The sequence below is a fragment of the Aquila chrysaetos genome, unplaced genomic scaffold, assembly GCF_900496995.4.
Source record: "Aquila chrysaetos chrysaetos unplaced genomic scaffold, bAquChr1.4, whole genome shotgun sequence".
Classification (NCBI taxonomy): Eukaryota; Metazoa; Chordata; class Aves; order Accipitriformes; family Accipitridae; genus Aquila; species Aquila chrysaetos.
Window position 1 is genome coordinate 197,751 of NW_024470386.1, and position 14,336 is coordinate 212,086.

The following is a 14,336-nucleotide window of genomic DNA, read 5'->3' on the forward strand; positions in this document are numbered from 1 at the left end:
ATGTGCCTGGGAATGGTTTCCAGGATCAGCTGCTCCATCGTGTTCCCAGGGATCAAGATGAGGCTGACCGGTCTGTAGGTCCCTGGGTCCTCCTTCTTGCCCTTCTTGAAGACAGGACTGACATTTGATTTCCTCCAGTCTTTGAGCACTTCTCCCAGTCACCATGAGTGATCCAAGATTATCAAGAGTGGTCTTGCAATGACATCTGCCAGCTGCCTCAGCACTCGTGAATGCATCCCGTTGGGGCCCATGGACTTTTGTATGTCCTGTTTGCTTAGCTATTCCGTGACCAGATCTGTTTCTAGCAAGGTTACATCTTCCTTGCTCCAGCCTTTCCCCCTGGTCTCTGAGACCTGGGATTGCTGAAGGTTAGTCTTGCTAGTAAAGGCTGAGGTGAAGGCGGCATTCAGTACCTCAGCCTTTCCTATGTCCTGTGTCACAGGGTCCCCTCCTCATCCAGCAGCGAGCCCACATTTTCCCTAACGTTCCTTTTAGCAACCATGTTCTTACAGAAGCCCTTCTTGGTGCCTTTGATATCCTGGCCAGGTTCAATTTGTTTGGGCTTTGGCTTTCCCAGCCCTGGCTCTGCATGCTTGGACAATGTCTCTCATTCCTCCCAGGTTGCCTGTCTCTGCTCTCACCCCCGTGTGCTTCTTCTTGGTGTTTGAGTTTTTCAGGGAGTCCGTTGCTCATCCCTGGAGGCATTTTTGCCTGATTACCTGTCCATTAAATTACATAGCTCCCGTGAATTAGCTTTGGCATTGTAGGGATGTCATGAGACAAGTGCCATCGCAGTCGATGGAGTTCTAGAAAATGCAGCTCATGGAGAATAGAAGAGGAGAGAGATTGAGCTCTTATGGCACATGACTCATTTGGTCAGCTGAATACTTCAAGAGGCTGCCGTAAACATCATGAATAGGAACAGATTCTGTTACCAATTAAATTGGGCATGTGCTGTCATTTCAGTAGAATCAGAGAATCATAGAACAGCTCAGGTTGGAAGGGACCTCAAAAGATTATCTGGTCCAACCTTTTGTGGGAAAGGGACCCTAGGGGAGATTATCTATCACCCTGTCCAATTGCATCTTGAAAACCTCCAGTGATGGGGACTCGACCACATCCCTGCAGAGGTTGTTCTACAAATGATTGTTCTCACTCTAAAAAATTTCTTTCTTAAGTCAAGATGAAACTTCTCCCAGTGCAACTTGAACCCACTGCCCCTTGTCTTCCCCATGGGGCTCCGTGTGAAGACAGAGCCCCCATCCTCTTTGTAGACAGCCTTTAAGTTGGCCAAAGGAATGCCCCACCAGCCTCCCAGAAAATGCCCCCAGATGCTGTCCTGCCTCTGAGAACTACTCCAGCAGAGCTTGCAGCTACCTGCATCTATCTTGGACCACCTCTGGCACCTTAAATGTCACCAGGTGTTTTCGTCTGAACAGCTCACTCCTGACCTCCATCTCCATTAATTAACAGGGGACAGATGAGACCAGCAGCTCACCTGGAGGGCCCATTTTGTGCATGCCCAAATTGAGGCAAGAGGAATCTCACCTGCTGAGGGTTTGTGGAAGTCATGGGAGGGAGCTGAGTCCCCTTCCAGGACTACAAATCCAGAATGAGATGCCTTGATTGACTCAGCTGAATCACTTCCCTCAGTTTCGATGAATTATGTCCCTCCTTGTAGCCTTCCTGGTTTCCTTCCGTAATTCTGGGAAAATAAAAGCTGATCCTCCTGCCCAACTCTGTCTCTGACAAAGAAATGACACTGTGGAAATAAGTTTCTTTCCCCAGCGAGGGAGGGAACATCAGTGATCCTTCATGGTTCCCAGCAAGTTCCCCAGGGACACCTGGAGGGAGCCCAGAGAGGGAAGAGAAAGAGGCACCTTGGGCTGCTCCTCTGCTGCTGAGCTGGCTCCTGGGACGGAGGGAGCTCGTGGCAAACAGCAGCGCTGCACAAAGACAGCTCTGCCCAGGAGCAGCTCCCCTGCAAAGCGCAGCAGGGCGGAGGGCACTGCCTGCAGGCAGGAGGGGAGAGAAGCGAGACAGGGAGAGGTTAAAGGCCGTGTGGGGTAGGTGGATGCTGATGAGCTCACTGGGGGAGAAATCGTCACCGTCCTCCACGTGTAAGTCTGTGCGTGCAGGGCAATGAAGTGCTGTTCCTGGAGGGATCTCCAAAGCTGTCCACAACCTATGGCATCTGCCAGGAGGGACTTCACAGTTTCTCTAGTGTAGAGGAAGAGGATGTGCTGCAGAGCAGGGCTTCCCTCTGCACCCTCTGCGAGGGACAGGTCCCTTTTACCGGGGTTGTCGCAGGGGTGTGAAAGCGGGGTGCACCCAGGGGTGCCCAGGGCTGTCCTTCAGAGCAGAGGTCCCTGCACCCCAGGGCTCTGTGTGCCGGGGCTCTGCTCCCCACGGCACATCTGGGGAGAAGTGTGGGTGGAAGGAGCAACCCCCGGCAGGGCAGGGTCCTTCTGCGTTGGGAGGGTGCTGCGTGGGGCCAGGGCTGCTCGGAGCTCCACATCACCCCAGGACATTTCCTGGGGGACTTTTTGAGAGGAAAGTCAAAGCAGGGATTACTGTAAAGTTAAAGAGCTTTAAAAGGTCAGGGGTTTTATTTAGTTTCCTACGGTTGCGAGGTGGGGGGGAGAGTAAGAAATGGAAAAGGAACTCTCAGGTTTGAACAAGTCACTGAGACCCTGGACTAACTTTGAGTGATCAGTAGATCTGCTAGGAGCCTCCCGAAGTGCCTCAGCCACTCCTCTGCCTATGGACGACCAGCATCAGCTTTGCTGGACACCTAGGTTTGTTCTGACCTGCCCTTTTCCACTGCAAGCACGACATGTGCGCAGCCAGTGCCCTGCAAACAGGCAGGTTTCTTGGAGCAAAGACGAGTGCACAGAGGCTGGGATGGGGGCTCTGAGCCCTGACAGGACAAAGGCATGGGACAGGGAAACATCTCCCAGGGGGAAATTCCAGGCAGAGCAGGGATATGATCAGAGAATGAGGGAAACTAAAACCAGAATGTTATGGGAGGAGGAGAATTCAGAAAACTCCGTTCATCCCCTCCAATGCAGATCCCTTCCTCTGAGCAAGACCCTTGCCTCTCTCCCACCCAGCAAAGCCCGCCCTGGGGCTGTGGGGTCCAAACCATGAAACGCTTCCTCTGCAGCCAGAGCTGCAGCAGAGCCGTGGCGCAGCTCTCCAGCATCTCGCCCATTTCCCTCTGAAGAGCACAGAGGCTGAGAGCAGCTGCCCACCAATGTTGATGTCATCCCTTAATGAGATTCTATCTTTAGGGCTTTGGCTATCTCCTTGAGGGGTCCTTCAAGCTGTGAGCTGCCCCAGGGTGCAAATCTGCCCAATAACACCTTTGTGTGCCCCAGTGCCCCATGGAGAAGCACAGAGATGCTACAACTGAAGAAATGCTGTTGGGTTGGTGAAAGGAGCCACTGTGTCCTTGGCTAGAAGTGGGGTGCTGAGACCTTGAGAAGAGGTGAGACATTAATGGTCTGCAGTGGATCCCTCTGCTCTCAGTACTTGCTGCGCTTTTCAGAGAAGGTATGAGTGCGAATCTCTCCCTCTAAGATCTGCACCCACCCCTACCATCCCATGAACCCACTGTTGCAGAGCAGGGCTGACTCCTGGGTATTTGGTCAGCAGAGGCTCTGCTCCTCATGGCACACTCAGCCAGCAGCAACCAAAGCTCCAACCACGGAGGCAAAGGAAGGTCTCCTGGAAAAGGGAAAGGGGATGTGTGTAGAGGGGGACAATCCATGAGAAATTCCTTCCGTTTTGCTCAGAGAAGTCTTCTCTACTTCCACTGCCTTTTCCCTTGAACAGTGCCCGGAGCAGCAAAATGTCCAACAGCAGCTCCATCACCAGTTCCTCCTACTGGCATTCACAGACATGCGGGGCTGCAGCTCTTGCACTTCTGGCTCTTCCTGGGCATCTACCTGGCTGCCCTCCTGGGCAAGGCCTCATCATCATCGTGTAGCCTGCGACCAGCACCTCCACACCCCCATGTACTTCTTCCTCCTCAACCTCTCCCTCCTGACCTGGGCTCCATCTCACCACTGTCCCCAAATCCATGGTCCAACTCCCTCTGGGACACCAGGGATTCCATGCAGGATGCACTGCTCAGGTCTTTTTCTTTCTCTTCTTGATGTCAGTGGAGTATTCTTTTCCACACTCACTTGGCCAGGACCGCTACGTTGCCATCTGCAAACCCCTGCACTACGGGACCCTCTGGGCAGCAGAGCTTGTGCCAACATGGCAGCAGCTGCCTGGGGCAGTGGTTTCCTCTATGCCGTGCTGCACACTGCCAATACATTTCATGCCACTCTGCCAAGGCAATGCCTAGACCAGTTCTTCTGTGAAATCCTCAGATCCTCAAGCTCTGCGCTCCAACTCATACCTCAGGGAATTTGAGGGTTCTGTATTTAGTGCTATTTAGCTTTTGGGTGTTTTGTTTTCATTGTGCTGTCCTATGGAGATCTTCAGGGCTGTGCTGAGGATCCCTCCGAAGCAGGGACGCCACACAAGCTTTTCCACGTGCCTGCCTCACCTGGCCGGTGGTTCTCTCTATTGTCTAGCACGCTTTGCCTACCTGAAGCCCCCCTCCTCTCTCCCACTTTATCTGGTCGTGGGCAGTTCTGTAACGGTGGTGCCCCCACAGTGAAACCCCCTCATCTACAGCATGAGGAACCAGGAGTCAAAGGACACAACTGAAGACAAGCTGATTCAATCACTTGTCTTTCAGGCAGGCAATAACCTTACAAGTATGTTCCAGTTCATATCTAAGGAAAACATGTTCCTCTCGCTTTGGGGATTGGTTTGGATAATCATGTTTGTCCAGAATGTCTGCACTCGCATCCACTTCGCCAGTGAATGAACCAGTGTCTGACCAGAGACCTTTGACGTGTCTCGTGCATGGTCGTTACAGTCAGGTCTCCTGCGTTGCAATCTGTAATAAAAGGCTCAGTGCGCTGTGTCTGGAGGTTGGGCTCTTCTTCCCAAATGTGAAGTAAAAACATGGGCTGAAAGAGATGATGCCCCTGCCAAGGCCATGGTGTGGTGCTTGGGTTCTCCATGGGCTTCCGGGTAGGAGGGCATGGGGCGACTTTGTGTTGGCCGGCAGGGGCTGGGCTGTGTGACAGTTCCCGTTGGAGATGGTGAATGATTCAAAGGGTCTGCCTGGGACTGTCTACCCAGGCTTTTGGGCACCACAGCACCAGTCTGCAGCGCAGCACCACCAGCTCAGGGCTCTCGGGGAAGCACCAAGCTGGGAGGGGCGGAGTGGACAGCCAGGCCAAACGCACGGGACACATCCATGGGAAAGGCTCTCTGGGACAGGGGTGTCCCCGTGGCAGAAGAGCAGAGGAGCAACTCTCTGCTTCCAGGGGAATAAATGACGGAAAGAGAGGAGAGAAAGAAACCTATTCGCATGCACCAGCTGGGGCAAGGTGCGTTGTTGCTGGCAAGATGAAAAGAGCCAAGAAGGGACTGGCCGGGCTGGAAAGTGTGGGAGGGGAAACACCAAAGTTTAGGAGCTGTGTGACCACGCCAGGGTGAGGATTCACACAGGGATTTTGTGGGTTGCAAAGCCAGGGCTCGTGGATGGGAGAGAGACATGCAGCACAGGAGAGACTGGGCTGGGCTGGAACAAATATTTGCAGCTCCGTTCTGGCCATCCAAGGGACGAGGGTGGTGACGGGGCCAAAAAGCGATCCAGAGGTAGGACAGCAAAGACGCACAAACAATGAATCCTGTGCATGCTTCGGTGCAGTATGATTTGGCACAGGCAAAGCTACCTGGAGTTGGTGGCAAGGAACAGTCGAGAGGAAACCAGCGAGCTTGAGTCGGCTACGTTGGCAGGGACACAAGGCGTGAACAAGGAAAACAGGGCTGCTGCTGAAGGGGAGGTGATTTAGCAACAGCAGACACAGATGTGGCTGAGGGGACTCAGTGCCTTCTTTGCCTCATCTTACCGAAAGTTCGCCCAGGACCCTGTGTTAGGGAGAGGGTTCTCAGGCGGAGAAGGAGAGATGATTGGCAGGAACCTCATGAAACCCCACAAGGACAATGCGGTTTCTGCCACTGCAATGCCCCCCACTAACCCTGGGGCAAATGGACACAGGCTGGGAGAATCCTGGCGGGGAGCGGGAGCAGCTCTGTGGAGAATGTACTTGGTGGTCAGCGTCCCCTGGAAGGAGGCAGCTGTGTTCCCCGAAGCCAAGCCAGGCCAACAGCATCTGGGCGGTTTGATGACCAGGAACATGGCCAGGAGATCGAGGGAGGGATTATCCAGGTTATGCTCCATATTTCAGATCCCCATACAGGGAAAGATGTTGGCCAACTAGAGCGGGTTCAGGACCGGCCCACAGGGTGGGGGGGTCTGTGAGCAAGACGCCAAGTGGCCAAGTAGGGAGGGCTGAGGGGAGACCTCATCAACAGCCTGCCTTACCGGTGAGGAGGTCACGGAAATAAAGAGGATGGCTCTTCGTATGATGCAGTAGTGTGGGAGGACAAAAACAATGGGTGGAAGGTGGAATGAAAGAGGAGAGGTGCAGCCTAGACATAGAAAAAAAATTTTCTACACAGCCAATCACTGTTGGAAACAGGTCAGACAGATAGGACTGTGCAGTCCTCTGTCTGGGACGGTTTTCAAAATCCAGCTGGTTCAAGTCAGGCTGGAGCACCTGAGGACTTTCTAATAAAAATGCAATGTTTCCCACCATGCCAGAAAGGGGGATTTCCAGGAAGTGCATTAATCATGGGAGAAGAAATATTGATCTCTCTTGCCACTTGCATTACCACCTCTATTACACTGTGTGTTTAATTTTTACTCCCTCACCTTTCAGGGTTCCCACCTCTCTGATTAAATGACATGCCTAAAGGCATCTTTTCAGCAGACTATATGGATAACACCCTTGTCATGAACAACAAGAAATTCATCAGGCGTTGTCAAGCATGGATTCACCAAGGGGGAGTCATGCTTGGCTGACCTGATAACCTTCTCCAATTAAATGATTGCCTTTGTAGACAAGAGGAGAGCAGTGGTTATTGTCTGCCTTGATTTCTGCAAGGCTTTTGACACTGTCTGCCATAAGATGCCCATAGAGAAGCTGTTGAAGTCTGGGCTGGATGATCAGACAGTGAGGTGGGTTGAAAATTGGCTGAATGGCTGAGCCCAATGAGTGGTGATCGTGACATGAAGTCTAGCTGGAAGCCACTAACCAGATGTGTGCCCTAAGGTTCAATACTGTGTCCAATCCTGCTCAAAATCTTCATAAATGATCTGGATGACGAGGCAGAGTGTACACTCAACAGGTTTGCTGATGATGCCAAACTGGAAGGAGTAGCTGATCGACCAGAGGGTTGTGTTGCCCTCCAGAGGGACCTCAACAGGCTGGAGAAATCCGCTCACAGGAACCTCCATGAAGTTCAACAAGAAGTGCCAAGTCCTTCCCCTGGGGAGGAACAACCCCACGCACCAGTATATGCTGGGGGTCTCCCAGCTGGAAAGCAGCTTGGCAGAAAAGGCCCTGGGCATCCTGGTGGACACCAAGTTGAACATGAACCAGCAATGTGCCCTTGCGGGAAAGACGATGAATGTTATCCTGGGCTGCGTTAGACAACGTATTGCCAGCAGGTCAAAGGAAGTGATCCTTGGCCTCTCCTCAGCACTGGTGAGGCCACACCTGGAGTCCATTTCTGGGCTCCTTGGTACCGGAGAGGCATGGATATACCTGTAGAGAGTCCAACAAAGGGACATGAAGATGATGACGGGGCTGGAGCATCTCTCCTATGGCAAGAGGCTGAGAGACCTGGGACTGTTCAGCCTGGGGAGGAGAATATTCAGGGAAGATCTTATCAAAGTATATAAATAGTTGAAGGGAGGGTTCAAGGAGGATGGAGCCAGGCTCTTTTCAGTGGTTCCCCAGGACCAGAGGCAATGGGCACAAACTGAAACACAACAGGATCCCTAGGAACATCAGGAAACACTTATTTTTACTGTGAGAGTGACCAAACACTGGCACAGGTTTCCCAGGGAGGTTGTCAAGTCTCCCTCCCTGGAGATATTTAAAAGTCATCTGGACATGTTCCTGGGCCACCAGCTCTCTGATTCTGTGCAAGGCTTTTATGATGTCTTAGATCTACATGATGAGTGCCACAGGATGACCAAGACTGTCTAAATGCAACTTCCAGATGGATGGATGATGCCATTAATAATAAAAATTAAGCACCATTGGAGACCACTGAGGAAAGCCAACGTTTGGGATTGAGAACTTCCTGGGAAGAGCGAAAAGGAAAGGTTGGGTCCCTGGGTGAAAAGTACCCCGTACTCTTGGGGTTAGTATCTGGTTCAGGACAGCTTCCTGAACAACACGTGCATCCATGGAGGGTGATTCCCTGGACCCACACCAGGCAGCAGCCAGGTTTCCCGGCGGGGCTTTCCATGCCCCCTTCCAGAAATGGCCATGTCTCTCCATTCAGCATTCATGGATCCCAAAATAGCAATTTAGGAAAGACTTCTATGTGATGGGAAGGCCTCCCTCAGGTACATCTGTCCTCCTTGAATCCAGGTCCTTGTGCAAGGCTCGGGTGGGTGGAGCTCATGTGGTGCCCACATTTGTCTGGCAGGTGGCTGGTTAGTGCCATTACCAAGCAGGGAGCGAGAGATTTGGTCCCAGGACAAGTTCTGCCCAAGTTGCAGTTGCAGCTCCCAGCTGTGGTGTCTCCAGTCACTGACCCATGGATGGGGTCTTTGATAAATAAAGCCTCATACATGTAAATGACCACAATTAGTGTGGGTGACATGATGCCCTGATGCCAACATGGGAAGAAGTATTGATCTGCCTCTGCATTGGCTCTCATTACTCTTTCACATCTTTCCACGTGTACTCCTTAAACTGACCCCTTCTCAGCTTTCTGCAGTCTGCCTGGTGGTCCCTTTAGCCAAATCCTGAATTATGTTCCTACCTGTCCTTTCCTATGTATCTCACTGAAGGTTTTCCACTAAGGTTGCCCACCTGTGGAAAGTGGACTTCAGTGGAGGCAACTTGGACTTGATATGCAGCTGAGGAATGTGTTTTATTTTTCATTGAACTATTCCTTTCTTTTCTTTTTTTTTTTTTTTTTTTTTTTTTCTTGGCAGGTAGGAAACAGCCTTCTGTGACTGTGCACAGCTGGGTCTCCAAATAAAGCAGGTGGGAACTGGTGCAAATGAGCTGAAACATTCCGCTACACAATTTAGTGGAAAAAGCTTGGATTTGAGAAGGCATGATGCAAGTCCCAGGTGGCTGATGGCAGGGTGTGTGGGAGGTGGGGGGGACAGAGTTTGCGCACACAGTGTCATACAGAAAGGATCTTACTTTTCCCACATATTCAGACTTCATCAGGAGACAGTCTGGATCAATAAGAATTGGGGAAGGCTGGTACCACTTGTTCTGTGAGCCGAGAAATAAAGAAAACTGGTAAAAGAAGAAATCCTGTTTTATCGTTATTTATTACTGAAGTCTTCTCAGTTTGGCTACACTCCTGGAGTCCCTCAACTCAGCCACACAATATTTGAAGAATTAGGGAGAATTACGCAGGGAGACTTGGCTTGTTATGGCATTTTGCGTGTTAATGAGCCCTCTGGTGCCACGTTCCTGAACTGCAGATACTGAAAGAATGAACCAGCCTGCAACAAAGCAAAAGGCTTCCTGAGGTGGATCCAAGTGTGGGGTGTGAAGGAGAGGACGAGAGGCAGGTCAGCTCATGGAGCATGTTGAGCACCATCTAGCCACGCCACAGCAGAGGGCATTCCCCATCTCCCCAGGTGAGGCACGCACACATGATGGAAACCCCAGTTGAGGAAGCACATCTTGTGGAGGGGAGAACCTCCCCGAGGCCCCTTTGTGCTTCTTGAGGTGTAAGCACTTGTGCAAGGCTCCAGGAGGAGTGAATTTGGTGCCCGCCTTTGCATTGCAAATGGGTGGTCTGCAGCGGGCAGGGAACGGGCCAGGACTGCGACCAGGAATGCCGTGGGAGGGGAGGTCCGTCGCTCAGGAAGACAAGGATGAAGGGTGGGCATTGAGGGTTGTGGTGTTGCTCTTCCCAAGTCACCATTACGCGTGAGGAAGCTCTGCTTCCCTGGCGATGGCCAAACATCTGCCTGCCGTTGGGAAGCCCCAGGGAGCCCCCTTCGGGAGTCTCTGTGGCGCAATCGGTTAGCGCGTTCGGCTGTTAACCGAAAGCTTGGTGGTTCGAGCCCACCCAGGGACGGCTCTCCCCTCTTGCCTGCCTATGCCACAGCCTCCTAACATTTAAGGTCCCTTCCAACCCAAGGCGTCCTGTGGCTCTAGAAAAAAAAACACAGGCTTTTCAGTCCCCTCACCAAAGCCAGAGGAGGGACAGAAAACTGATAGCAGCAGTCCCTTATTCTGATTTGCCTGCCCAGCTTGGGGAGCAGGGCTTAGCTCCCACCTGGGCTCAGCCCAGCACATAATTTGTCTTAGTTCTGCTTTCACTAAAGACACTAACAGTAGCATGCTCTAACAACATTTCTTCTTCTTCTTGATGGTCATAAAACTCATTTCTTTACTCTTAGTAAACTTAATTGCTTTAATGTTCTGCCTTTCACCTGACTTGATCCCCATCCACTGCTGCTTGCTCTTCTCCAGACTCCTGCCTTCAGGCACAAGGGCCTGGGACACCCCACCAGTATCAGTCCCCTGCCTAAGGAAAAGTCTTCTCTTTTGCGAGAGACAAGAAGTCCCAGTCTTCCCAGGAACAGAGCTGGGAAGGGCTGTGTGGAGAAAGTCTTTGCTAAAACTGTTTGAGGACCGTCGAGGACAAGGCCTGGACCGTAGGCCTGAGCCAGGAGCTGAGCCAGCGGCTGGGCAGCTCTGCTGCCGGCTCCTGGGAGAAGGTGTGTGTCCTGCCCGGCACTGGGGCTGGAGCTGGCGCTGGTGCTCTGCCCACGCAGGCAGATTTCACTGCTTTCCTTTCCCTCGTCCCCAAAAGGCGTTTCCCCTGGGCTGCCCCAGCGGCTGGCCGCAGCCTGGCATGGTGGCCGGCTCTGCCTGCTCCCGGAGGTGGTCGGGTCCATCTGGGGCCAGCCCTCTCCTGACAGGTCGGGCCATGACTGCATCTCGGGCTCGGCTGCTTCTCTTTCAGCTTTTCCTGTACAAGGCTCTTGGGACCGTGCTGGCAGCTTGTCAGGACCTCAGACACGTCCAAGGGCAGGTGCTGAGGTTCCTCCAGGAGACCAACCCTGTGGAGCTGTCTGAGGCCAAGGTGAGGTGACGCTCCTGTGCTGAGCATCCCCTGGATTCTCCTGGGGGAGAGGGAGGGCTGCTCCCGGCCCAGCTCCGGACCTCCTTGCTTGCCCCGTTGCTGCTGTTTCCTGCTCGCTGCAACGTCCTGCCTGGCCACTGTCGCTGGCCACGGCTGAATGCCTGCACTGGAACCGACTCCCCGTTTCTCTGTGGTTGCAGGGAATGATTTCTGTTGTGTCCCACGCTGCCGAGAGCCACTTCTGCCTGCTCTTGGGCACGCTGACTATGTTCTCTGCCGCTTTCACCAGAGGCTGGGCCTACCAGGCTTCCACGGGCTGGAAGGTAAAGGAACGAGGGGCTTGCTGGTTGGCTTTCCTTTTTTGGCCGCCTTTCCACGTCTACGCCTGCAGCAGCCACACTGTGGCAGCTGCCTTTAGATTAACCTTCTTGGACGAGCTACCCGAGACCCGTGTTTCAGAGGGGACATCCTGGCCTTGGGGCCCCTGAGGTGTCTTTGCAGAGGATGGGGTTTGGCACCTGGTGGATCAGAGCCACCCAGCTGGGGCAGCTGCAGCGGTTGCTTGCGTGCTTGCTTGCTTGCTTGCTTGCTTGCTTGCAGCCACGTTGCCCGGACTTAACTGCAGCAGGAGCTGGTGACGAGGGGGCGGGCACGGTGTGACACTCTGCCCCTTCCTCAAAGCTGAGGGCTGGGAGCAGGAGCCTGGTGAGGTCTCGTTGGCTCTGCTCCCCACCTGGGGGCTGGGGGGAAGCCTTTCTGGGCAGGGCAGGGCCCTGCAGAGAGAGCAGTGCAGCCTGGCCTGGGGAGGCGAGCAGACCGGGCTCATCTGCGCCACTGACGCGCACAGGCTGCACGGCTCTGAGCAGGACCGTGACAGGCTATGTCGGGTACCTGTCCGCAGAAAGGTTCCAGACAGCTCCCCGACCTCTCGAGCCAGTGGTATAACAGCCAGCAGCGTGTGCGATGCGGGCTGCACCTCCTCCCTCTCCAAGAGAGAGAACTCAAGCTGCGGGGTGGGAACAACTCCCAGCCCCAGCACTCGCAGCTTGAGGAGTGGCTTGGGGAGCTGCTGGGAGGTGCCCGGGGAAACAAGGAGCTGGCGAGGGTGCGGGGCAGGGCCTGCCGCAGGAGCCCGCAGGAGTCCCGGGGCTGACGTCTCGGGGCATCTCTGTCGACACAGGTAGAGCGGCGGCAGAGGATGGGGAGAACGCAGACCATTCGTGCTGCTCTCATGCGCACCTACAGCGGCATGGCGCTGCACGCCCCCAAGGAGCAGCTGCTCGCCTGTGTGGATAAAGAAATCATGGGCAACATCCTGAGGCTCTCCAGAGATAAACAGAGGGTAGGAGCACAGGGCGCGTAGGGTGGGGATGCCTGGGTGCCCCAGCTCCGGCCCCTTGGGGCTGGGGTGTCCCGAGATGGGCAGTCTCTTCCTAAAGACCTCCCAAGGAGGGGTTTGTCCTCAACGTCCAGATGCAAGCCCTCCGTGGGTTCCCCCTGCCCATGCTCCTCTTCCACCTCTCAGCCCTTCGAGGAGTTCAAGGGGTGCTTTGCTCTCTTTGGCCTCAGGACTTGCAGCTCAAGCTCGCCCTGGTGCAGAGCATCACCGAGGTCAGTTGTGCCATCCAGGCTGTGGGCGACTGCGGCAGCTTTGAGCTCTCCTTAAAGCAGGAGGCGACGTGGACCCTGCTGGTGAGCGTGCGTAGCTGGAGCCGTCAGATGGGGGAGTTTTGGGCTGCGCCATCAGACTGGTTTCCCCAGAGGCACGATGGTCTCTCGGCTTCACGCGAGCTCCTGGAGCTGTGTCCGGAGCTGGTGGGGCCCTTGGGTGCTGGTACTGGGTGGCTGTGGCTGAGGAGCAGGGTCCCTCCTGCAGTGCCTTTGGGGTTCCGTGGGGGAGATGGGGCAGCGTCTGCCCAGGCCTGGCAGCAGAGCCTGTCCCCGGGGCGGCGGGAGGGCTGTCCCGTGTCCCTGCCCGCTGCCAACTCTGCACTTGTCTCTGGGACTTGCAGGACTGGATAAAGAGGGAGCCCTGGGACTCCCTGGTGTATGGAGTGTTTCAGGCCCTGGAGGAGTTGAGGTGAGGTCTGTTCCCCAGGCTCTAGGCACTCCCAGTGTGGCCCAGCCCAGCTTGAGCACGGGGCCAGGAGCTGCTGGGGCTGTGGAGTGGGAGGCTGTTCCCCTTTCCAGGTGTCTCCCAGAAGAAGGGAGCCCCAGGGGTTCCTTAACCTGGTGGGGGGGGTTGCCTGCTGCCTGGGAGGAGGTGGGAATTGCTGGAGCTGAAGGCAGTGCTCACTGGCACGGGCTGGGGGTGTTGGCTTTGGGGCCCTCGATGAGGAGGGAGCCAGTTGTGGTTTAAGCCACCCTGGAGAGGGCTAGGAAATCCCCTTTCTGTTTTGTCTTCCTTTTTCCTCTGGCCAGCAAGCTGAGGCCGCCTCTGAGCAGGAAGGAAAATCGCAACCTGCTGGCAGTGTGCTGCCAGAGTGTTTTGTCCCATCCTTCCAAGGAGCGGATGAAAAAGGGAAGGAAGAGCGTGAGGGCGGCCGTGAACATGGAGGTACCCACCGGCCAGTGCCTGCCCACCTCTGGGTCAGGACCCCACCTCAGCACGCCCTGGCAGCCCCCATGATGCATAACCTCAGCTCTCCTTTGCTGCTTTTAGCTTCTGCACAGGAGAGGCATGGAAGATCTGGGCCACCTGATAGAAACCCTTCTGGAGGCTGAGGCGACCTCTGCCTGCTTTGACGACATGGTCCACGTGAGTAGCCACGGGGCAACGGGGCAAGCGTTGCCAGGGCAGAGACTCGAGACCTTAGTGGGTGATAGGAGGTGGATACCTTTCCTCCAGACAAATGGGGCTTTGGCTCCTTGCTGTGGGGCTGTGCATCTGGCCGGGGCTGGGGGACAGGAGCGCCCGGCCACTGCAGCCTCAGGACAGGCAGCGAAGTGGGCCCTGGTGGAGGGAAAGCCAAGAGCCAGCCCTGAGCTGGGCGAGAGCAGCCCTGGGGGGAAGGCCAGAGCGGGGAGACGCCAGCAGGGAAGCAAGACCTGACGCG

General features: G+C 54.7%; 1 protein-coding gene and 1 non-coding gene across 2 annotated transcripts in view; both read left to right on the forward strand.

Annotated features, from left to right (window-relative positions):
• LOC115338065 (maestro heat-like repeat-containing protein family member 2B) overlaps nucleotides 1–14,332 on the forward strand; it is a 15,284-nt gene extending 952 nt beyond the window's left edge. Inside the window, exons 2-10 of the mRNA XM_041121847.1 lie at nucleotides 10,825–10,912; nucleotides 11,161–11,280; nucleotides 11,481–11,603; nucleotides 12,461–12,622; nucleotides 12,850–12,972; nucleotides 13,293–13,360; nucleotides 13,702–13,837; nucleotides 13,943–14,038; nucleotides 14,189–14,332. Of these exons, the coding sequence (XP_040977781.1) occupies nucleotides 10,825–10,912; nucleotides 11,161–11,280; nucleotides 11,481–11,603; nucleotides 12,461–12,622; nucleotides 12,850–12,972; nucleotides 13,293–13,360; nucleotides 13,702–13,837; nucleotides 13,943–14,038; nucleotides 14,189–14,332 (1,060 nt within the window). The remainder of the gene's footprint in view (nucleotides 1–10,824; nucleotides 10,913–11,160; nucleotides 11,281–11,480; nucleotides 11,604–12,460; nucleotides 12,623–12,849; nucleotides 12,973–13,292; nucleotides 13,361–13,701; nucleotides 13,838–13,942; nucleotides 14,039–14,188) is intronic.
• Nucleotides 10,193–10,266, forward strand: TRNAN-GUU. Its single transcript has one exon. It is a non-coding gene; the product is annotated as a tRNA-Asn (tRNA).
• Nucleotides 14,333–14,336: the final 4 nt, after the last annotated feature.